General features: G+C 39.7%; 2 protein-coding genes across 4 annotated transcripts; one reads left to right on the top strand and one right to left on the bottom strand.

The window, feature by feature from the left end:
* The first annotated feature begins 1,202 nt into the window (after positions 1 to 1,202).
* LOC135528319 (nuclear envelope integral membrane protein 1-like) lies at positions 1,203 to 11,749 on the top strand. 3 transcript variants are annotated; one of them, XM_064957313.1, is made up of 10 exons: positions 1,203 to 1,311; positions 1,929 to 2,050; positions 8,442 to 8,661; positions 8,758 to 8,830; positions 9,130 to 9,223; positions 9,412 to 9,526; positions 9,680 to 9,905; positions 9,986 to 10,162; positions 10,355 to 10,540; positions 10,797 to 11,749. In XM_064957313.1, the coding sequence occupies exons 1-9, from the start codon at positions 1,218 to 1,220 to the stop codon at positions 10,536 to 10,538; spliced, it is 1,305 nt and encodes a 434-aa protein (XP_064813385.1). In that variant the 5' UTR covers positions 1,203 to 1,217; the 3' UTR covers positions 10,539 to 10,540; positions 10,797 to 11,749. The 3 variants fall into 3 exon arrangements, with proteins under 3 accessions (XP_064813385.1, XP_064813386.1, XP_064813384.1); XM_064957314.1 differs by having other exon boundaries at positions 9,680 to 9,872; positions 10,355 to 11,749; XM_064957312.1 differs by having other exon boundaries at positions 10,355 to 11,749.
* A 3,022-nt stretch (positions 11,750 to 14,771) lies between these two features.
* On the bottom strand, positions 14,772 to 18,176 carry LOC135528320 (ORM1-like protein 2). The gene is made up of 3 exons (XM_064957315.1): positions 18,008 to 18,176; positions 15,675 to 15,944; positions 14,772 to 15,528 (listed from the first exon to the last, which is right to left on the bottom strand). Coding segments are annotated over exons 1-3 (408 nt in total). The 5' UTR covers positions 18,010 to 18,176; the 3' UTR covers positions 14,772 to 15,392.
* Between the last annotated feature and the right edge of the window lie 5,207 nt (positions 18,177 to 23,383).

Below are 23,383 nucleotides of genomic sequence, written 5' to 3'. Positions count from 1 at the left end.
CAGTACTGCACCTTAAAGTTGGTTGCCAACCGCCGTATAAAATCCACAGAAGAAGAAGAGAAAAAAAGAAGATGAAGAAGAGAGAGCTTTTCATATAATCTCAAAGCGATTCAAGAGCAAAAAAACAAGCAAGCAATGTACAGTATCATGACAGGTCAACCAAGAGAGGCGAAGTCTTTGAATGCTGCATCCTCTGAAGATGGAGAGGGTCAGTTCATGGCTTGAGTGAAGGGAGCTGGTCAGAGGATGGTAGACAAAGGTGATGGAGTCTGCTGATGATCTTGTAGAGGGCAAGTCTGGGAACCAGCCTGTCTTATAACCACTGGGCTTCCACTCTGTGTAGCCCCCACTTGGTTGATGCCTCCAGCAGCTCTGGGCACCAAAAAGCTCACTACACAAAGTTCAGAATAGTAGCCAGTCGTCCTCACTACAAGCCCTCTGCCTCAGCACTGCTGTTTTCATCAAGTTCTTAAAGGATCACGAACTGGCAGCAAGGTGAAACAAAAAAGCTGGTAATGTGTCCCTCTAGGTGCATTTTTTAAAACTAAAACATTAACTAGCTAGCCAAGCCAAAAATATTTAACCTGTCAGTCAACCGCAAATCCATGGCTCAAAACCACCAGATATATGCAATAAAAACGAATTGTTATCAAAATAAAAATTTAAAAGTTGAAAAAACACATTTGTACAATAATTACAGAGCTCTATGCCTAGGCTTCCTATAGTATTTAACCATCTGCGTTGAGGGACCAAGCGGTCAGCACTATTGCAGCAAATAAAGTCCTTAAGTGTAATAATTCACAACATCAAAAGGTGATGAGGTGTATGTGATAGCGAAACACCACCTACAGCAATTGACTGAAAATCGAGCCACTTTACCTTTAAGGTAAGCGGATGGCTGTCCTCTGTGGTAGAAAGACAGAACAGGAAATATTGCATATTTTCAAGTAGATTGTAACGCATTCGATTTTTTTCTTCCGCAGACCAAGGTGTGATGTATTGGTCATCTACAGTCAGAGTAGAAAAATATACCCCCATAACAAATATACTTATAATCAAGATTTGTTCTATCTGTGCCCATAATGTCTTATTTTCGCATAATTTCTACAAATTCATAAACATTCACATCTTGAATGTATCGGAACAGTTTACCTCTTATGTGATTGGGTAGTTGTTTCTGTAACAAGAACCACGTGGTTTCGGTGTAGACTTCTGTCATGGCGGGATACATGAAATGGAAAAATGGACCCCTCTCCAAAATAGTTTTGCTAATTGTGCTTTTATGTATATTAGGTTCACACCAAACCTCAGGTATAGTATATAGCTAGCTAGGTCATTTGAGGCGGGGAATTGATAGCCAATTTGAAATTAGTGATGCTAACTTTTTGTTTGCGATGAGGCAAGCTATCGAGCAAATTTAGCAAACGTTTTAACTGGTCCAGCCAGGTGAACTAACGTTTTAGCTAGCGAACTAACGTTAGCTATTCTGTCAGTATCCAGGTGAGATTAGACCCTTCCTTCTTAGTCATTGGATTATATATATATATATATATATATATATATATATATATATATTCTAGCTAGCTAAGTGATTAAAATGGAAAGTTAAACTAGTACCAGAAAATAACTTTAGCTAGCCAGCTGCTGCAACCCTCCGAGTCCACATTCCACAACCTTTAACATTACTTGCGTGGCTAACGTTAGCTATAACCAAGTCAGCTAACGTTAGCCAAATACTTAAATCGTGGTCTGTTTCTGGTGTCTCACTTACGTTACATAAGTTAGTAGATATGTAGCTACTAGCTAAACTCTGTCATGAAAGCCAATGTCCAGCTTGACTTTAGTTGGCTTGCTAGCAGATTGTGCAAAGTATACAAACGTTTGCTGGTAAATACAGTCCGTGCCCTCACAACTTGCAATTTTCACAGGAAGTAATATCAACATAATCAATATCAAAGATGGCCAGGAGTCTGACAGAACAGGGTCGAGTCACTTCTGCTATCTCAACCCAATTGTTCCAGGTTGGAAGGAAACATGGACAAGAATCCAGGTAAGAGAAAAGTAGTCTAGTCCCAAATCTGTTTGTGCTCTTGCCAACTTCATTGTTGTATATTTAACTTTTCTGAAATATTTTATTAAAGGGATACTTCAAGATTTTGGCAACGAGGCCCTTTATCTACGTCCCCAGAGTCAGATGAACTTGAGGATACCATTTATGTCTCTGGTGGCGGTTTGAAGGAATTTGCTAACTGGTGTCAGCGCAATGAAGAAGTAGATACCCATAGACTTCCAGTCATTGTGCTAGCACTAGTTAGTATTGGCTTGTGAAACTACCTTGAGCTTCCTTCGTACTGCAGACAGACGTAATAATGGCATCCACAAATCTGACCCTAGGGAAGTAAATAAAGGGCCTCGTTGTCAAAATTCCAAAATATGTTGATATCTCATTAAATATGTGAATATTTGCAAATCGCACTATTACATTTTTATGGACACTGGATGATATTGTAATTTTGTTTAGACATTCCAGGACCGGACGTGTCCAGAGCACATTGTGGATAAATGCTTGTTTTCATCTTTCTATCTGTAAAATACTAAAGACAAAAAAAAAAAAGTTTCCTAAGAAAATGTTATGTAGAATCAAAAATGGACAACATATCAATTTTCTCTGGGCAATTCTGGAGAATATACAGTTGAAGTCGGAAGTTTACATACACCTTAGCCAAATACATTTAAACCCAGTTTCACAATTCCTGACATTTAGTCCTAGTAAAAATGTAGGTCTTAGGTCAGGATCACCACTTTATTTTAAGAATGTGAAATGTCAGAATAATAGTAAAGAGTGATTTATTTCAGCTTTTATTTCTTTCATCACATTCCCAGTGGGTCAGAAGTTTACATACACTCAATTAGTATTTGGTAGCTTTGCCTTTAAATTGTTTAACTTGTGTCAAACGTTTCGGGTAGTCTTCCACAAGCTTCCCACAATAAGTTGTGACATTTGGCCCATTCCTCCTCCACATAGCTGGTGTAACTGAGTCAGGTTTGTAGGCCTCCTTGCTCGCACAATCTTTTATAGTTCTGCCCACACATTTTCTATAGGATTGAGGTCAGGGCTTTGTGATGGCCACTCCCAATACCTTGACTTTGTTGTCCTTAAGCCATTTTGCCACAACTTTGGAAGTAAGCTTGTGGTCATTGTCCATTTGGAAAACCCATTTGCGACCAAGCTTTAACTTCCTGGCTGACGTTGCTTCAATATATCCACATCATTTTCCATCCTCATTATGCCATCTATTTTGTGAAGTGCAACAGTCCCTCTTGCATTAAAGCACCCCCACAACATGATGCTGCCACCCCTGTGCATCACGGTTGGGATGTTGTTCTTCGGCTCGCAAGCCTCCCCCTTTTTCCTCCAAACATAACAATGGTCATTAAGGCCAAACAGTTCTATATTTGTTTCATCAGACCAGAGGACATTTCTCCAAAATTTATGATATTTGTCCCCATGTGCAGTTTCAAACCGTAGTCTGGCTTTTGTATTGCGGTTTTTGAGCAGTGGCTTCTTCCTTGTTGAGTGGCCTTTCAGGTTATGTCGATATAGGACTAGTTTTACTGTGGATATAGATACTTTTGTACCTGTTTCCTCCAGCATCTTCACAAGGTCCTTTGCTGTTGTTCTGGGATTGATTTGCACTTTTCGCATCAAAGAACGTTCCATCTCTAGGAGACAACGCGTTTCCTTCCTGAGCGGTATGACGGCTGCGTGGTCCCATGGTTTTTATACTTGCGTACTATTGTTTGTTCAGATGAACGTTGTACCTTCAGGCGTTTGTAAATTCCTCCCAAGGATGAACCAGGCTTGTGGAGGTCTACAATTTGTTTTCTGAGGTCTTGTCTGATTTATTTTGATTTTCCCATGATGTCAAGCAAAGAGGCACAGAGCTTGAAGGTACACCTCCAATTGACTCAAATGATGTCAATTAGCCTATCAGAAGCTTCTAATGCCATGACATAATTTTCTGGAATTTTCCAAGCTGTTTAAAGGCACAGTCAACTTAGTGTATGTAAACGTCTAACCCACTGGAATTGTGATACAGTGAATTATAAGTGAAATAATCTGTTTGTAACAATTGTTGGAAAAATGAATTGTGTCATGCACAAAGTAGATGTCCTAACTGACTTGCCAAAACTATAGTAGAAATTTGTGTGGTTGAAAAATGTGTTTTAATGACTCCAACCTAAGTGTATGTAAACTTCCAACTTAAACTGTGTCTAAGGATACCACACAAAATGTGGTGAATGCAGATGCTTCTGAAGCTGAGAAAATGAGTTGGCGTGTGGCAAGAGTCTGACTTTCGGAAATTTAGTCTGCCAAACCCCTATTAATACCCAATCACCATATCTTCAAATTAAGTTACTAAATATAGTCCAGTTTGTAACACTATCAAATGGGCTTTGAAATTGGGTGTAATTTAATGTACTGAGCTTCGAAATTATTGATTTTCATTCTAAAGATATTAAAATTAATAAAAACATTTTCATCGAGTTTACATTTTTGTTTACTTTTTGAGAATACTAATGGACATTTCATTTCAGCCTGTGGTGCCTTGCTTTTATCAGAAAATGCCTTTCTGACCCCTTGACTTTTTCCAGATTTTGTTAGGTCACAGCTGTATTCTAAAATTGATTAAATCATTTTTTCCCCCATCATCAATCTATACACAATACTCCATAATGACAAGCAAAAACAGGTTCTTAGAAATGTGTGGTAATTTATAAAAAATGTATAACTGAAGTATTACATTTACACAAGTATTCAGACCCTTTACTCAGCACTTTGTTGAGAAAACTTTGGCAGCAATTACAGCCGTGCGTCTTCTTGGGTATGACGCTTCAAGCTTGGCATACCTGTATTTGAGGAGTTTCTCCCATTCTTCTATGCAGATCCTTTCAAGCTCTGTCAGGTTGGCTGAAGATCGTTACTGCACAGCTATACTCAGCAAAAAAAAAATGATTTTTCAGGACCCTTTCAAAGATAATTTGTAACAATACAAATAACTTCACAGATCTTCATTGTAAAGGGTTTAAATACTGTTTCCCGTGCTTGTTTAATGAGTCATGAACAATTAATGAATATGCACCTTTGGAACAGTCGTTAAGACATTAACAGCTTACAGACGGTAGGCAAATAAGGTCACAGTTACGAAAACTTAGGACACTATAGAGGCCTTTCTACTGACTCTGAAAAACAACAAAAGAAAGATGCCCAGGGTCCCTGCTCATGTGTGTGAATGTGCCTTAGGCATGCTGCAAGTAGGCATGAGGACCGCAAGATGTGGCCAGGGCAATAAATTGCAATGTCCATACTGTGAGACAGAGCTACAGGGAGACAGGACGGACAACTGATCGTCCTCACAGTGGCAGACTACGTGTATCAACACCTGCACAGGATCGGTACATCCGAACATCACACCTGCGGGACAGGTACAGGATGGCGACAACAACTGCCTGAGTTACACCAGGAACGCACAATCCCTCCATCAGTGCTCAGACTGTCCGCAATAGGCTGAGAGAGGCTGGACTGAGGGCTTGTAGGCCTGTTGTAAGGCAGATCCTCACCGGCAACAATGTCGCCTATGGGCACAAACCCACCCATTGCTGGACCAGACAGGACTGGAAAGAAGTGCTCTTCACTGACGAGTCGCGGTTTTGTTTCACCAGGGGTAATGGTCGGAGTCGTGTTTATTCGAAGGAATGAGCGAGGCCTGTACTCTGAAGCGGGTTTGATTTGGAGGTGGAGAGTCCGTCATGGTCTGGGGCGGTGTGTCACGGCATCATCGGACTGAGCTTGTTGTCATTGCAAGCAATCTCAACACTGTGCGTTACAGGGAAGACATCCACCTCCCTCATGTGGTACCCTCCCTGCAGGCTCATCCTGACATCCCTCCAGCATGACAATGCCATCAGCCATACTGCTCGTTCTGTGCATGATTTTCTGCAAGACAGTCAGTTTTCTGCCATGGCCAGCGAAGAGCCTGGATCGCAATCCCATTGAGCACACCTGGAACCTGTTGGATCGGAGGGTGAGGGCCAGGGCCATTCCCCCCAGAAATGTCTGGGAACTTGCAGGTGCCTTGGTGTAAAAATGGGGTAACATCTCACAGCAAGAACTGGAAAATCTGGTGCAGTCCATGAGGAGATTAGACTGTTACTTTTAATTTTTACCCCCCCTTGTTAATTTCTGTTAGTCACATGTCTGTGGAACTCAGTTTGTCTGTTGTTGAAACACGTTAAGTTCATACAAATATTTACACATCTTAAGTTAGCTGAAAGTAAACGTAGTTGACAGTGAGAGGACGTTTATTTTCAGGTTTCCAGAGATGTTCGATCAGGTATATGTCCGGGATCTGGCAGGGCCACTCAAGGACATTCAGAGATTTGTACTGAAACCACTCCTGTTTTGTCTTGGCTGTGTGCTTCGGGTAGATGTCCTGTTGGAAGGTGAACCTTCGCCCCAGTCCGAGGTCTGGAGCAGGTTTTCATCAAGGATCTCTCTGTGCTTTGCTCTGTTCATCCTTCACTCGATCCTTACTAGTCTCCCAGTCCTTGCCGCTGAAAAACATCCCAACAGCATGATTCTGCCACCGCCATGCTTCACCATAGGGATGGTTCCAGGTTTCCTCCAGATGTGACACTTGGCATTCAGTGTTCCATCTTGGTTTCTTCAGACCAGAGAATCTTGTTTCTCATGGTCCGAGAGTACTTTAGGTGCCTTTTGGCAAACTCCAAGCGGGCTGTCATGTGCCTTTTTACTGAGGAGTGGCTTTTCTACTTTGTAGAATAATAGTGAAGACATCACAATTATGAAATAAGTAGTAACCAAAAAAGGGTTAAACACATATTTAGATTATTCAAAGTAGCCACCCTTTGACTTGATGACAGCTTTGCACACTCTTGGCATTCTCTCAACTAGTTTCACCTGGAACGCTTTCCTAACAGTCTTGAAGGAGTTCCCACATATGCTGAGCACTTGTTGGCTGCTTTTCCTTCACTCTGCGGTCCAACTCATCCCAAACCATCTCAATTGGGTTGAGGTCGGCTGATTGTGGAGGCCAGGTCATCTGATGCAGAACTCAATCACTCTCCTTCTTGGTCAAATAGCCCTTACACAGCCTGGAGGTGTGTTGGGTCATTGTCCTGTATAAAAACAAATGATAGTCCCACTATGAGCAAACCAGTTGGGATGACGTGTCGCTGCAGAATGCTGTGGTAGCCATGCTGGTTAAGTGTGCCTTGAAGTCTAAATATATCACACAGTGTCACCAGCAACATCACACCTCCTCCTTGCTTCACGGTGGGAACCACACATGCGGCGGTCATCCGTTTACCTACTCTGCGTCTCACAAAGACACGGCAGTTGGAATCTAAAATCTAAAATTTGGACTCATCAGTCCAAATGACAGATTTCCACTGGTCTAATTTCCATTGCTTGTGTTTCTTGGCCCAAGGAAGTATTTTCTTGTGTTTCTGGTGTCCCTTAGTAGTGGTTTCTTTGCAGCAATTCGACCAAGGAGTCCTGATTCATGCAGTCTCCTATTTTTTTTTAAACCTTTTATTTAACTAATGTTGAGATGTGTCTATTACTTGAACTCTGTAGTGCTTGATGGCTTTTGCGACTGCGCTTGAAGAAACTTTCAAAGTTCTGGAAATTATCCAAATTGACTGGCCTTCATGTCTTAAAGTAATGGACTGTCATTTCTCTCTGTTAATTTGAGCTGTTCTTGCCATAGCCCTATTTGGTAAAAGACCAAGTCCTATTATCTTCTGTATACCACCCCTATCTTGTCACAAGACAACTGATTTGCTCAAACACATTAAGATGAAAGGGAATTCCACAACTTTTAACAAGGCACACCTTTTAAGTGCAATGCATTCCAGATGTTTACCTCATGAAGAGAATCGTTGAGAGAATGCCAAGAGTGTGCAAAACTGGTCATCAAGGTGAAGGGTGGCTACTTTAAAGAATCTGAAATCTAAAATATTTTGATTTGTTCAACACTTTTATTTGGTTACTACATGATTCCGTATGTGTTATTTCATAGTTTTAATGTCTTCACTATTATTCCACAATGTCGAAAATAGTAAAACATAAGAAATACCTTGGAATGAGTAGGTGTGTCCAAGCTTTTTACTGGCACTGTATGTAAATAAGGTATTTCTATTTAAGTTTTAATTAATTAAAAAAATATATATATATATTTTTTTGCTTTGTCATTTATGAGGTGTTGTGTAGATTGCTGAGGATTTGTTTTAATTTAATCCATTTTAGAATGAGGCTGTAACGTAACGTGGAAAAGGTCAAGCGGTCTGAATACTTTCCAAAATGCACTGTATGTTTTATATTTGTGTGTAGCTAATACTTGTCTTATTGCTGACAGATTCGAGTCTGGAGCTCGAAACAGCTGAAGGTGACTGTTGTGGAGGATGAGGAGAAGCTGCAGGAACTAGAACACTTCAGTGTCTGGGGTCTTGTGCAGTACCTAATGCTTGAGCAGACCAATGAAACCACCATCAGCATCAGCCTGTTCAGCCCAAAGACCTGCTTCAAGATCGACCCCATCAACCTTGGAGCACAATACACTGTAATGCCCATACGAAGTAAGTTAAAAGGAAAGGTGGGGTGTCATTGTTAGTTACGAAATCAATATGTAATAGGCTCATGTGGAATCTTTGCTGTCTGCTTTACTCCTGCAGAATTTGACATTTACATGTTTGTGACATTCCTGGCTGGAGTGCTGTTATTCATCTTTGCAGACTCACTCAGCAGGTAACTAAATTAATTGTGTTCACATTTTACCCTCTCTTTTAATGACATGATCCTGATAATTTCGCCTTCATGATTGTAATGGCTGCGGGACGATATTTAGGGGTGGGGCTGTAGAGAATTTATTCTTGCCACGCTGTTGAGGACAATTTTTGTCCACTCATACAGGAGTAATAAAGGCCCAGTGAACACCATTTTTTTCTCACAGTGTGGATTATTATTTATTTCTGATTTATCAGGTGGTGCTGCAGCACCCCTACTTCCTGCAGCTAGGATGATTGTTGTGTTTTTTTGTCTAACAGGAGTCAGGTATTCTATTACTCTGCTGGCATGAGCACAGGTATGATTGCCTCCCTTATCATCCTCATCTTCATCATGGCACGCTTTCTGCCCAAGGTAAGAAGTCAAGTCTTCTATATCAAGGCCTCACCCACTACTAACACATTTTGATTTGAACAAAGCAAAAAGTCTGGGTGTACCCCGAGTTCATATTTGGGAGACCATTCTGATTTGTATCATGTACGAGAGTTATGAAAATATATGTTTAGATTTCATGCCCCATAATCTTCATTTTCTTTTCTCAGAAAAGCCCATTTTACATGGTAATAGTTGGTGGCTGGTCCTTTTCCATTTACATCATCCAGCTTGTGTTCAGGAACCTGCAGATGATTCTGAGAGAGCACTGGCACGTGGCTTTTGGTAAGTATCGATTGTAATAAACACAATCGCAACAAACTCTGGGAAGTGCCTTGTTTATCGCTCAAACTTTTTGTATCTGGTATGATAAGTCCACAACCATTGCTCCATGTTTGTAGTAGGAACAGTTGAATTAATGGTTTCTGTGTACTTTAGGCTATGCTGCAGTGGTTGGGTTTATCAGTTTTGCCGTGTGCTATCGTCATGGCCCTCTTGTGGAGGAAAGGAGTATAAATATCCTGTCCTGGACACTGCAGTTGTTTGGCCTGCTACTGATCTACAGTGGGATCCAGGTTCAGCAAGTGGCGTTGGCCATCATCGTGGCTGCCTTCTGCTCTAAGAACCTGGAGTATTCCATTTCATTGATCCTTCTGGCTTGGCGGTAGTTTTTTATAACTCTAATGATTTCTTTTATTTGTGTTTATTGGCATTTTTAATAATGTTAGAATTCTCATTGTGCAGCAAAGTCACGCCAACTCTGCGCTGGAAGCCAGAGCCTCGTCGGCTGCTGACTGAAGAGGAGTTCCAGAAACAGGGGGAGGTGGAGACGCAGCATGCCCTGGAGGAGCTGAGGAAGTACTGCAGCAGTCCAGACTTCAGCAAATGGAAGACCGTCTCTCGACTTGCATCCCCAAAAAGGTGACAGTCAGTAGCATTGAAGTACCTACTGAAATGTATGTACTGCTAGCCTGAAAAGCTAGATTTCGGTCCCAGGGTGACTTATTGTCTTTTTAGGTCTATTACTAGTCACCTAACTGTCTCTTTCCCATTCCTGGTTTGAACTAAACATATGATCAGTGTTGTTCAAAAGCTTGATGTTGTGATCCACAGGTTTGCCGATTTTGTGGAGGGATCACCTCACCTGATATCGAATGAGGTTTCTGTGCACGCGCAGGAATATGGATCGTTCTTTGAGGATGATTTCTTTGACACGGATGAGGAAGATGATGATGACGAGAATATGATGAATGCTTTGAAAAAAGAAGACCTTGGATGGAAAGACAGAGACTTGTGAAGGTGAATAGATGTGATTATTTTCCTGTAGCAAGGTTAATGGAGCATAGTGCTGACTGGCTTTCAACCCCTACAGCTCTCCTCCAACCATAAGACAGGTGCTCATGAATCGCCATGGAGATGGTGGAATCTGGCCATTGCTAAGCCTGTGAGCTAATGTCTGGCATCCAGGTTGCGGCATACATTATATTGTACACTGAGTGTACAAAACATTAGTAACACCTTCTTAATATTGAGTTGCTCCCCCTTTTGCCCACAGAACAGCCTCAGTTTGTCGGCGCATGGACTCTACAAGGTGTTGAAAGCGTTCCACAGGGATGCTGGCCCATGTTGACTCCAATGCTTCCCACAGTTGTGTCAAGTAGGCTGGATGTCCTTTGGGTGGTGGACCATTCTTGATACACACGGAAAACTGTTCAGCTTAAAAAAAAACAGCAGCGTTGCAGTTCTTGACACACTCAAATCGGTGCGCCTAGCACCTACTACCATACCCCATTCCAAGGAACATTTTTGTCTTGCCCATTCACCCTCTGAATGGCACACATACACATACAATTCATGTTTCAATTGTCTCAAGGCTTAAAAATAAAAAAAAGTTACCTGTTTTCTTCCCTTCATCTACACTGATTGAAGTGGATTTAACAAGTGACATCAAGAAGGGGTCATAGCTTTCTCCTGGTCAGTCAGTCATGGAAAGAGCAGGTGTTCCTGATGTTTTGTATACTCAGTGTAGATTGCTTATCGCAACCACCTGTTTTGGTTATCGACACAGAGCCAGATTCTGACTTGAGAAATGAGACTGTAGTGTTTCTCAAATTAGGATTGAGTCCTGTGTTTGAATTAATCTGAGAAACCTATTGGTCAGTAAGTAAAGGTTTATGACCACTAAGAATGGGGTATTTTATTTTCTTGGAGGAATGTCACAACTTTATCTTGGTCTTAACTGCAAGGTAATTTTTCAACATTTGTTATCTTTGGTATTGTTGTTGATTTTACGTAACAATTTTTTGTGTCATCAAACACGTGTCGATGTAAACGGGGAGCAATTCATAGCTGACAAGTTTTTTTTTTTTTAAGAAAAAAAAGGCAAACTGACATCTGTTGGAAGAAATTCATATTTTGGTATTTAAAGCACGATGTTTATCGCCATTGAGCTTGAATTTATATCATTTTAAAAATGTATGGGAATAAAAACAGTCATGTGTAAGTGTACCATTGCAAGTATTATAACCTTTCTTTGACGTTGTGTGACACGTCTACATTGTTATGTTCTCAGTTAGTTAGTTTCATGTTTTGTTTGGACTGAGATTTATAGGTTTCATATCCATCTAATATATTTATAAATCCCTTTTTACATCAGCAGTTATCACAGTGCTTCTACAGAAATCCAGCCTAAAACCCCAAAGAGCAAGCATTGCAGACGTAGACACACAATGGCTAGGAAAACTCCCTAGAAAGGCTGGAACCTACGAAGAAACCTAGAGCGGAACCAGGCTCTGAGGTGTGGCCAGTCCTCTTCTGGCTGTGCCAGATGGAAATTATTTAGAGTACATGGCCATTAAAGCCGGATTGTTCTTCAAGATGTTTAAAGTTTGTAGATCACCAGCGTAGTCAAATAATCAGTGATGTATAGAGCACGAGTCAAATTCATTCCATGGAGGTCTGAGTGTGTGCAGGTTTTTTTCTGCTCCCTCGTAATTGATTGATAAATGAAGGTCACTGATTTGTAAGGAACTCCCCTCACCTGGTTGACTAGGTCTTAATTGAAAGGAAAAAACAAAAACCAGCAGACACTTGGCCCTCCATGGAATGATTACTTCTGTTACTTCTGAGGTGCTGACCTTTTGCACCATCTGTATATGTCAGTTGGCTTTTCAAATCTGAGCATTCAGAGGTCGAGACAGCAGGTGCAAGGTAGCACGTCCGGTGAACAGGTCCAGGTTCCATAACCGCAGGCAGAATAGGAGAACCTGGATGAGCAGCACGACCAGGTGGATTGGGGGCGGGGACTGCCAGGGGTCATCAGTTAGTCCTGAGGCATTGTCCTAGGACTCAGGTCCTCCGGGAGGGAAGAGAGAAGAATTAGAGAGAGCATACTTAAGATCACACACGACACCAGATACGACTGGAGAATTACACCAGATAGGACAGACTGGCCCTATCCTGCCGGCATAAATACTGGAGACGGGGTTCGGGGACACTGGCCCTTCCAAAGTTACCCTCGGACAGCATATCACAAGCATTGCCTTAAAAATGGATAATACTTTTATACTGTGAGATATTGTATTTTTGTATTCTGGCCTCTATTCTGTGTGGTAGAATTGGCTATGCATAAGCCTTTACAGATTTGGTGGCCAGGTAGTTGTGTACTGTTCATTGTAAATAATCATGTGGATGTCAAATTAATGATATCATAAAATCCCACTTCATATCGAGACATAATTTCCACCAGTGGAAAGCCCACTCGCCTGTTGCTGTAGAAGGGGAATACTGAGAGGAGCATAAATCCCTAGAAAGATGGTGGTACTGAATGATGCATTGTCTGTATGAGTTGTACTGAAACTGCTATACATGAACAACAGGGGGTGCAATACACCTTTTATGTGAATATACAGTATTTCACAGTAAGCATACGGGTAACCTCATTTTGCAGTTACAGTAGTCTCTGGTGAGGTGGGTTTCCTTCCACAATAACTTGCAGTCAGAGAAGACTTATCTTTCCCCACCCATTTTTATGAGGTTCTCAAGCTACTCGGGGACAGTTACCTAGAATCCCCAAAGTTTTCCTGATTAGTAAGAGCAGAGAATGTTCAGAAAATGATATCCAAACTGAATAATGTATTTATTTTTTTGTTCAAATTTTGGAAAAATACCTAGTTTCATGAGGAGTTGGGGTTTCTTTAAAAACTGATAGAATCATCCAGGAATATGCAGCTTTATGTGAAACTTCTAGGGTACTTCTGATATGCTTCAGATAACAACCTATACTCTGAAATTCAGTTAATAAATGACACAGTCCCCCTGTATTTAACAGAATGCTGTTGATCGGCATAGTTATAAATACTGGCTTTGTAATTTTTGCATGTTGTAATTCAAAGGCATGCATCATAAAATCAGTGATTGTGAAATAAAGTGGAAGCAGAACCACTGATGACCTGTTTTTAGGGTAAACTTGGATATTCATCAAGTAATGTGGTTGTATCAACATGTATCCAGGGTCTAATTGGTATTATTATGCTGTATATTTATTTTAACTAGGCAAGTCAGTTAAGAACAAATTCTTATTTACAACGACGGCCTACCCTGGGCCAATTGTGCGCCACCCTATGAGACTCCCAATCATGGCCGGATGTGATACAGCCTGGATTCGAACCAGGGACTGTAGTGACGCCTCTTGCACTGAGATGCAGTGTCTTAGACCACTCTGGATTTTCTGGTATTTAGGGACAAACACCCAATGCTTTGACTAACTAAAATGTTCACCTTGACAACCTTCAATATTACCAGGTTTCAGAATAGATTATCCTGTTAGCTGCAATTCTCAAGCCAGGTGGTGCAACACTTTTGCTTTTCACTTCTACCTCTGAAAAGGTGACACATGTTGTTTGCATTCCAGACAGTGGGTGCGAGTCAGGCAACCCCATATGGGTTTCTGCAGTCTGACAGCTGATGGTGGATCTACTATATCATTTGCATGTGCTTCCCAGGAAAAACAGATTGGCATATTCTACAGCATAGTCAAATTATTACCCAGGACACCATTTCCACTACTTCCCCCAGGAGAGCAAACACACCACCTCAGTAGGGAGACACCTCATAACTGAAATGCAAACATGGTCATATCTCAGGCGGAAATCCCTGTTTTATCAGCACATCACAGGAAACGTGACAAGCCTCATGTAAAGTGTGTGGAGTTCCCCAGAATCCCCACACAGGCAATCTGAGAATTTACATGATGGTACGACCCCTCACTCCTGCACAATGTTACTATACTCCTGTGTTGCTTTTCCTCACTGCTGAACATTCCCCTCAGGTTTCCCTCTTATGTCATTCAAAACCCACACCATCCGTGGGATTAGATGAGAACAATCAATGCAATAATTAAACGTGTTCTTGTGTAATTATTAATATGCTGCACAGTGCACATGTGTGTGTGTACAAAATGGTAAGGATATACCCCAAATTTCCAAACAAACACAGGAAGTATATAGATATAGGCTGAAGAATCAAAACCTGATATTGGAACATTTATTTTTAGGCACTATCACATATTGAGAATGCTCACGTGGCAATGTATATCCAAGAGTCTTCACATGGATTGGTCAACAAACTAAATGTAAAAAATGTGGCAGCCAACTGAAAACTTTAAGGCACCACAAACATACTGGTGCCCACCATTCCATTTTGATGGCTCCCACTATCCTAAACTCTCTAATCACACATTCTAATGTGTGGACAAATACAAGTAATTATGAAGACTTAGTTTTCAAGCTGATGAAGTTCACATTAAAGCTCTTTCTAGAAAATAATGGCAAATACATGTCATCCAACCAAAGAGAGAAGAATGGTTTGAGGATACATGCACACAAACATTATAAATGTCATATAATGAAAATTAATATAGTGAAATAAAGCAGAGGCCACTCAGTAACTCTTAATCATTATAGCTTGGTGTTCAGCACATTTTGCTTCCTTTGTTTTTGGGTCAGAGAGGTAACATGAGCTGTGCAATAAAAACAACAATTTCCTTCAAAACAGCTCAAAGTTACTGAACATGTCTTCTTCATTTCTGCCTCTGGACCTTAGAAATGAACTACACATAAATAAAACATAAATCTGATACTATCCAGTTGTGTCAGTACTTATTGATCCCAAATATTCGTACTCCATGGAACAAGGGCAGCTTTGGAAGGAGGACACTGAGGAGAGAGCCTGTATTGACCAGGAAATGCGTGGCATCGTACTTGGTGTAGAAACTGGCAAGAATATACCTGAATAATTAACAGATGGTTTAGGGTTATTATTCAATGCTGATAACAAACAAGAATACAATAATTCAATACTTACTCGTCTACGTTAATCTATCATTGCAAGCCATAAGTAAAACATTAAAAAAAAAGTTTTGCTCCAAAAGAGCATGGATAATACTAGTATGCACAAATGTTCTGTCTTACAGTACAATGTGTGAGATGGTGAGGATGTGAATTGGATGCCGTTGTCCATCTGTTCCCAGTGTGTGAGTAAACGAGCTTTGCCCTGGTCTGGTGTCTCAAAAGGAGTTCCTTTCACTGTGTGCAGAAACAAGTACAGCACAGTGACCAGCAGTAGGTATGCCAGCCAGATCCCTCTGCTGTTCATTACCTGCGTGTTGGGGTTCACCTCACTGTGAGCCACACCCACATTCATCCTGAGGGAACAGAGGCTGATTACAAATGATGGTCATTGGACATTGAAGCTTGATACAGGAAACATTGAAACTTCATGCAGGAAAGGAATATACTGGATCTAGGCCTACGGGGCTTGGGAAATTCCTACTAATTTCTAGAATTGAAGTATGATATTAAATGGAACATTTGAAAGAGCAGATTTTTTGATTGGTATATGAATGACAAAATCTAGAATTCAATTCTGTGAAAATTGTACTAAACAAAAAGAGAATGAGTACATCATTTGCATATTTCACAGTTCCCTCAATTACTCATTTCATAGATCAACGTGAGAAGATGAGGTAGGCTATGTCAGATATAGAACATTGATGTCAAGTGGGAAGTAAAAATCTAGCGGCCTAGTTCTCCTTCCAGTATACCACTAGGTCAGGTAAAGTGACCATCTGTTACTGGATCCTATTATCGTGAGTAGGTAGCTATCAATATACTCTACATATTTCATGGCTTGTATAAAATATATATATATATATATATATTCCAATCTGCAAAAGACCTGAGACTGGGACGGAGATTTGTCTTCCAACAAGACAATGATCCAAAACATAAAGCAAAATCTACAATGGAATGGTTCAAAAATAAACATATCCAGGTGTTAGAATGGCCAAGTCAAAGTCCAGACCTGAATCCAATTGAGAATCTGTGGAAAGAACTGAAAACTGCTGTTCACAAATGCTCTCCATCCAACCTCACTGAGCTCGAGCTGTTTTGCAAGGAGGAATGGGAAAAAATTTCAGTCTCTTGATGTGCAAAACTGATAGAGACATACCCCAAGCGACTTACAGCTGTAATCGCAGCAAAAGGTGGCGCTACAAAGTATTAACTTAAGGGGGCTGAATAATTTTGCACGCCCAATTTTTCAGTTTTTGATTTGTTAAAAAAGTTTGAAATATCCAATAAATGTCGTTCCACTTCATGATTCTGTCCCACTTGTTGTTGATTCTTCACAAACAAATACAGTTTTATATCTTTATGTTTGAAGCCTGAAATGTGGCAAAAGGTCGCAATGTTCAAGGGGGCCGAATACTTTCGCAAGGCACTGTAGGTACTTTCTTTTCATGGCTTGTATAAAAATATATATATTCCAATCCAAGTGTATTTGAGAAATTGAGAATTCTGTCACTGATCCCCACAGCCATGATCCCTCCCTCAGACTGGCTAACTACTATGAAAACTAGCTAATATCTTGTTGTGGATATAGCAAGTGGGTCTAACATCAACTCATCTGACTGAGTAGCTCATGCCACTTTAGTCCTTATTTGGTGACTACAGCCGGTCATTTAGAAGTCAGCTATTAGTTAGCTAGCTCTTTAAGTTAAATGGACAATCAGCAGTACCTATGTCCATTTTCATACTTACATGTACCCATTGATTTTTTTTTTTTATTACTTACAAATGCCTTAGTTCAACTGTCGTACCCCATCAGAACCCAAAATATATGCTTGTTTTACTCCAATGTTTGTAAACAAAGTAAATGTAAACACTGCATTGCATAATAAACATGGTTAAAACTACCCTTTCAAAAGAAGTGCAGTAAAAGTGAGATAAATGCAGTCAACTGTGGTATTGCAGATACTGTACTGCAGTTATACTGCACTGTAACTGCAGTTACACTGCAAAATTACTGCAGTAAAAAAAATACTGTGCATACGTACTTCAGTTATACTGCAAACTTGTTTTGATATCATGGATGGTCAGTCCTGTCTTTGAATTTGCGAGTGTTTACAATTCTCAAGCCAAATACACCCGCTTTATACCGAAACAGTAGTGGAGAGTTCGCTTTGTTATTGTTTCCACTGCCGATTGCTGCTTTAACGAGCTAGCTAGCTAAAAGTCTATCTAACTAGCAAGCTAACTCCACCAGCAAGCTAGCTAGCTAGCTACTGTAGCTAAATAACAACAGCTGTTTGTGCCGTGAAAACTAAAATTGATCTGCAAAATCTATTTAGATTATGTGAATAGGTGCTAACCCATGACATTTAGCACTTCAGATCAAACTTTCTTTACAATCTAGCTAGAAACTCACATTTTGTTGTAACCAGGAAATCACTAAACATGCTCATTCCATTGCTCGTTTAGGATTGGCTGTAATGGTGCATGTCAGTTATTATCAGAATCGGATTTTACTGCACAACAGCTTCCCAATAATAAAGTTATAATGAGTGAGCGGCAGTGGTGTAAAGTACTCAATAAAAAATAATAACAAATAATACTTAAGTCGTTTTTTGGGGTATCTGTACATTACTTTACTATTTATATTTTTGCCTACTTTTACTACATTCCCAAAGAAAATAATGACATTTTTACTCCATACCTTTTCCCTGACACCCAAAAGTACTCGATACAGTTTGACAGGAAAATGGTCCAATACACATACTTATCAAGAGAACATCCCTGGTCATCCCTACTGCCTCAGATCTGGCGGACTCGCTAAACACAAATGCTTCGTTTGTAAATTATGTCTGACTGTTGGAGTGTGCCCCTGGCTATCCGTCAATTAAAAAAACTAGAAAATTGTGCGGTCTGGTTTGCTTAACATACGGAATTTTAATGGTTTATACTTTTACTTTGTCTTTTGAGTACATTTGAGCAATTCCATTGACTTTTAATACTTAAGTTTATTTAAAACCAAAAACGTTTAGACTTTTACTCAAGTAGTATTTTACTTGGTGACTTTTACTTGAACTTGAGTCCTTTTCTCTTAAGGTATCTTTACTATTACTCAAGTATGACAATTCAGTGCTTTTTCCACAACTGATGAGCGGGCAGAAAAAAACAAATATGCATAATTTTGGGGGGGAGAAATAAAATACAAAATAATGTTTTTGCTTATGTATTACCAGTACGTCAGTGTGCTTTTTAATTAAATGTCTTCAAAAGAGTTCTGCCCAGTCAGTGAAGGAATGAGTCATAAACCAAACTTCCTTGTATACATTAGCTTATGTGCACTGAGTGCAAGTTCCTTTTTTGGGGAAAGTGAGTACAACATTATTTTTTTGACAGTTTAAATTACTGTCAACATTACGTAATCATTATTGGAAGGAATTGTAGTCAGCATTATACATCTACCCACAATAATAGACATATTGAAGTATGGGGCAACAATAGGAAGCTGTGCACCTCCATGAAGAATAACAGGAATGTTTTAGGAAAGCACAGCTTCCTTCTTATGTAGTGTAGTGCTTGACTGCAGTTTGAGAAATCATGTAACAGCCATTAGAGATTCCTTGATGACCTCCCTAGCATAGATTATTAGCTGTTGAATAATATTTATTATTACAGTAGATCAGGGGCAGACTGGGAAAATAATTTGACCCTGGCAATTTATCACCACCGGCCCACGTCACTGCGCTTCCAGTGGGGGTTCAATAGAGATTAATTACATACATCTGTATGTGCACTAACTAATATCATAGGCTAATTAAATTGGGGTTCAACACCTGAGGTGGAAACACAAAACACAGTTGTAGGCTACTACCCATGAGACCAAGAGGCCCATTCCCTCACAATGGCCGGTTCACAATTTGCGTACGTGCCGCTCCATATCTCAAAGCCATATCAAATATCTTGGTTGTAAAATAATTGCTATTGAGCTGAATATTGAAAGGTGATAAATACAAAATATACCTACAGAAAGATTAAACCCTCCACTCTTCGACAGGGCCAAGGGTACGAAGATTCCTAAGCTGTGTTTTCCCACAATTGCATTTTTAAATGTTATATGATCAGAACAAATTTTCTCTCAAGCATATGGGAGGAGAGAAGAGTGCCTGGCTCATCACAGCAGCAGGCCCCAGCAAGGGCACAGGCACAGGGGCAGGGCAGACACTTTCATTACATGAATCCATGAGGATAATAGTTTTTGACCAATTTATGGTTTTAGCTGCCCCAAAAAATAAGACATTTTGAGTGAGGTGACAATGTAGAATGTACTCTTTCTAGGTTTGTAGGCACCCTTTCCGTTTTTTACGATCCATAATCATGGTTGTCTAACTGATGACAGAGTCTGAGCAGGTCTCTTTGCTAATGCTGCATTTGACTTTGAATGAGTTTGCGTGACCTCAGCTCAGCCTATCAGAAAACAGTCCCGGCCCATCTTGGCAGGGGGGCCGGCCTTTGCCCATTGATCAGCCAAAGGCTCATTATATACTGAACAAAAATATGAACGAAACTTGTAACAATTTCAAAGACGATCCCACAGGTGAAGAAGCCCGATGTGGAGGTCCTGGGCTGGCATATTTACGCATGGTCTGGGGTTGTGATGCCAGTTTTACGTATTGCCAAATGCTCCAAAACGACATTGGAGGCAGCTTATGTCTGGTGGACTTTCCTGCAGTCAGCATGTCAATTGCATGCTCCCTCAAACTTGAGACATCTGTGGCATTGTGACGTGTGACAAAACTGCACATTTTAAAGTGGCCTCTTATTGTCTCCAGCACAAGGTGCACCTGTGTAATGATCATGCCGTTTTGTCAGATTATTGATATGCCACACCTGTCAGGTGGATGGATTATCTTGGCAAATGATAAATGCTCACTAACAGGGATATGAATAAATGTGTGCACAAAATTTGAGAGAAATAAGCTTTTTGTGCTTATGGAAAAGTCTGTGTTTTTTTCAGCTCAAGAAACATGGTTCCAACACTTTACATGTTACATTTATATTTTTGTTTAGTGTAGATTAGAACAACAGAGAAATTGCTCAAAAACAAACAAAAAACATATTTTTCATTGTTTTATTTTTATCAGCAACAAGAAATTGGGAGTGTGTGTCAATTTTGACTAGCCCAGCCAACTAAAAAAATGGTCCAGCCCATCTGGCATTTTCCAGAATTGAAAGGTGGTCACTCCACCCCTACAGTAGATGTAAGGGCAAAAATAGACATGTTATTGACACAACAAGATATCACAACAAGAGTTAAAAGTTAAAAGTTGTTTATTTTTTTAAGCAATTTAACACGTGGAAAATTATATCCAATAATAAATACATTTTGTTTAAAAAATATTACATTGGCAGATAAATAGGTGTTAACATAGATGAAATAAGTTAAATAATTAAATATGTTAAAAATATGTTAAGTTACTTCACAATTTCATACATTTGATAAATATATTAATATGTATAGATACATATATAAATACATTCCTAAATATAAACAACTGTTCCAAAGTGGAACACAGGCAGATATATAAGTGTGTTAATGAAATGTTTATGAAACATTGTAATAACATACAACACCACAAAAGTTACTTGTCATTTCAGACTATTTTGATCAAATTGATCATACAATTAATGTAGATGTCCATCTACTACTATGTTGTCTAATATGAAACAGATCACAGATGACGAATCAATTGTGGCCTGCTTCGCAGCTTTAGATACAATATTTAGGCGAATCCATTATGTGTTCTGCAGGATCACCAGGGGCAAAGACCCGAGCCATGAGGATGGAGAAGGAGAACAGCTTCTCAATATTGTCACGGCACAGTCCTGGCTCTTCCCAGCTCTTCACTTCCTGCCACTTCTCTTCTGAATGAGGATGGGGCTCCTACAAAACAATTAAGAGTAAGGATATGCAACCCCTCAATTATTGAAATATGATTCTGTAGATTGAGAGATCAGTAGGTTCAGACTTCAAATACACTGGACTTACCTTCAATTCTAAAAGGAGTTTTTTCACTACTGTGTTCACCATCTTTCCAGTTTTTGCACAGTTATTCTTGAACTGACTAATTATCCCAAATACTGTACTGTAGTTCTTCAGAGCAAAAACCATCTTCTTAAGACAAGGCTTCGGTGGATCATGGTAAAAAAAAAGACAAAGGGTGATTAATTATTTCAGTTTTGTACACTTGGTGTTGTGTATTTGTTTCTCATTTGTGTCTGGCAGATGATAGAATTAGTTAGTTATTTAAACATTTAAAAAAAAATGCATTTGTATAACCATTGACCACATATGTGCTTTATTGAAGTTGTTGGTCCAAGTTAATTCACTATCAGAATGGAAGTTGTGACTTACCATTGAATCTGCTCTTAGGTTTTTTGGATCACATTTGTCTGTGGCTTCCACCAGCACTCTTGGCCCTTTGACAACTCTTTCCACATTTTTCAAATGACTGAGCTCCTGCAGGACATGATCAAATGTTTCAGAGGCAGATTCAATACAAGTTGCCTACCTGTAGCGGGCACCTATTAATTTCCACTTCTAACGGTCTGACTACCCACTAGGCACAGATGTCAGTTCAACATCTAGTTTTGATTAACATTTGATTGAGTTCTCAACTAAAGTGAATTTAACTTAAAAAAAACACAATGTCATTGGATTTCGGTAAAAAAAAAGTTATGCGGAAAAATGACGAAATGCTCTTAAATGTATTACTTTTGTCAAATCCAATACATTTCCCACGTTGTTTCAACGTCATCACATTGATTTTTGGGGTTGAAATAAAGTGTAAACAAAGTCATTTGAACCAGTTTTTAACCAATAGGTACCAAATGTCTCACAAGAGCATCAATAACCAGGGTAGTTTAGGCCTACTTTAATTCAGTTTTATCATCACCTTACCATTAGCAATACTGAATACTGATGATAAACCACTTACCTCAGTTAAGAGTATTTTAGCAAGTTCATTTAGTTTTAAAGAACCCTCTGTGACTTCATTCCAATTGATTCCAACTGTTTGGTTAACTGGAGCGCCGAATGCAACTGTAAATACCGCAAGAAGGCCAACAACGGTTATGAACGGCAGGTACATGACTCTGATTTCTTCTACGATTGATTGCAGTTCTGCAGGTCCGTATTGCATGTGTTTATAAATCGCAGGTTCGGTGACATTGCAGCGGAGTCCCTGCCCATTTATATGCTTAGACAGGCCGGTGAGTCACGCGAGGACTTTCCCGGGGCATCCTTCAGGTGAGTTTTAGCCTATAGCCAATAGAGATCAAATGTGTAGTTTCGTTTTCGTTAATGCTGTCCACGCCATATTGTAAAGAATGTGTTTGCAAAGCATTTGACTATTTTCCAATGACCAATGAACAAATGTTGTCTATTTATCATTGAAATTATTGTAGCGTATGTGTTCACCTGACAGTATGAGTGCAGACAATAAATGCACTTAAACCCTATTAAAATTGTAGACTTTTATAGAAAATAAGTATGCAAGCTAAAAGTCTTAATTAGCCTATTCGACCCAAACGCACACCTATTCATCAAATGGTTCATAGCGAATTCAATTGTTTTGAAGCCTAATTGCTGTTTTATTCAAATGTTTGTCTTATTTATTTAAAAAGGCATTCAACTGGTTATTTAATAGGCTTAGCCCTAGATATTTAAGTTTAAAGTACTCTTGCCTGATGAATATTCCCCCAAAATAAAACCACTTTTTAATAAAAGTATGTTTTA

Source organism: Oncorhynchus masou, chromosome 33, assembly GCF_036934945.1.
Source record: "Oncorhynchus masou masou isolate Uvic2021 chromosome 33, UVic_Omas_1.1, whole genome shotgun sequence".
Lineage (NCBI taxonomy): Eukaryota > Metazoa > Chordata > Actinopteri > Salmoniformes > Salmonidae > Oncorhynchus > Oncorhynchus masou.
Note: the sequence above shows the minus strand (reverse complement) of the source record. Positions and strands in the feature narration are given on the sequence as shown.

What these genes read in the sequence shown, in the direction of transcription:
- LOC135528319 (XM_064957313.1), top strand. Translation starts at nt 1,218, where the DNA reads ATGGCGGGATACATGAAATGGAAAAATGGACCCCTCTCCAAAATAGTT. An exon ending in AGGTTCACACCAAACCTCAG is followed by an intron (nt 1,312 to 1,928) that starts GTATAGTATATA and finishes CAATTTTCACAG; the next exon opens with GAAGTAATATCAACATAATC. An exon ending in TTGATCCTTCTGGCTTGGCG is followed by an intron (nt 9,906 to 9,985) that starts GTAGTTTTTTAT and finishes CTCATTGTGCAG; the next exon opens with CAAAGTCACGCCAACTCTGC.
- LOC135528320 (XM_064957315.1), bottom strand. An exon ending in TGCATACTAGTATTATCCAT is followed by an intron (nt 15,529 to 15,674) that starts GCTCTTTTGGAG and finishes TTAATTATTCAG; the next exon opens with GTATATTCTTGCCAGTTTCT.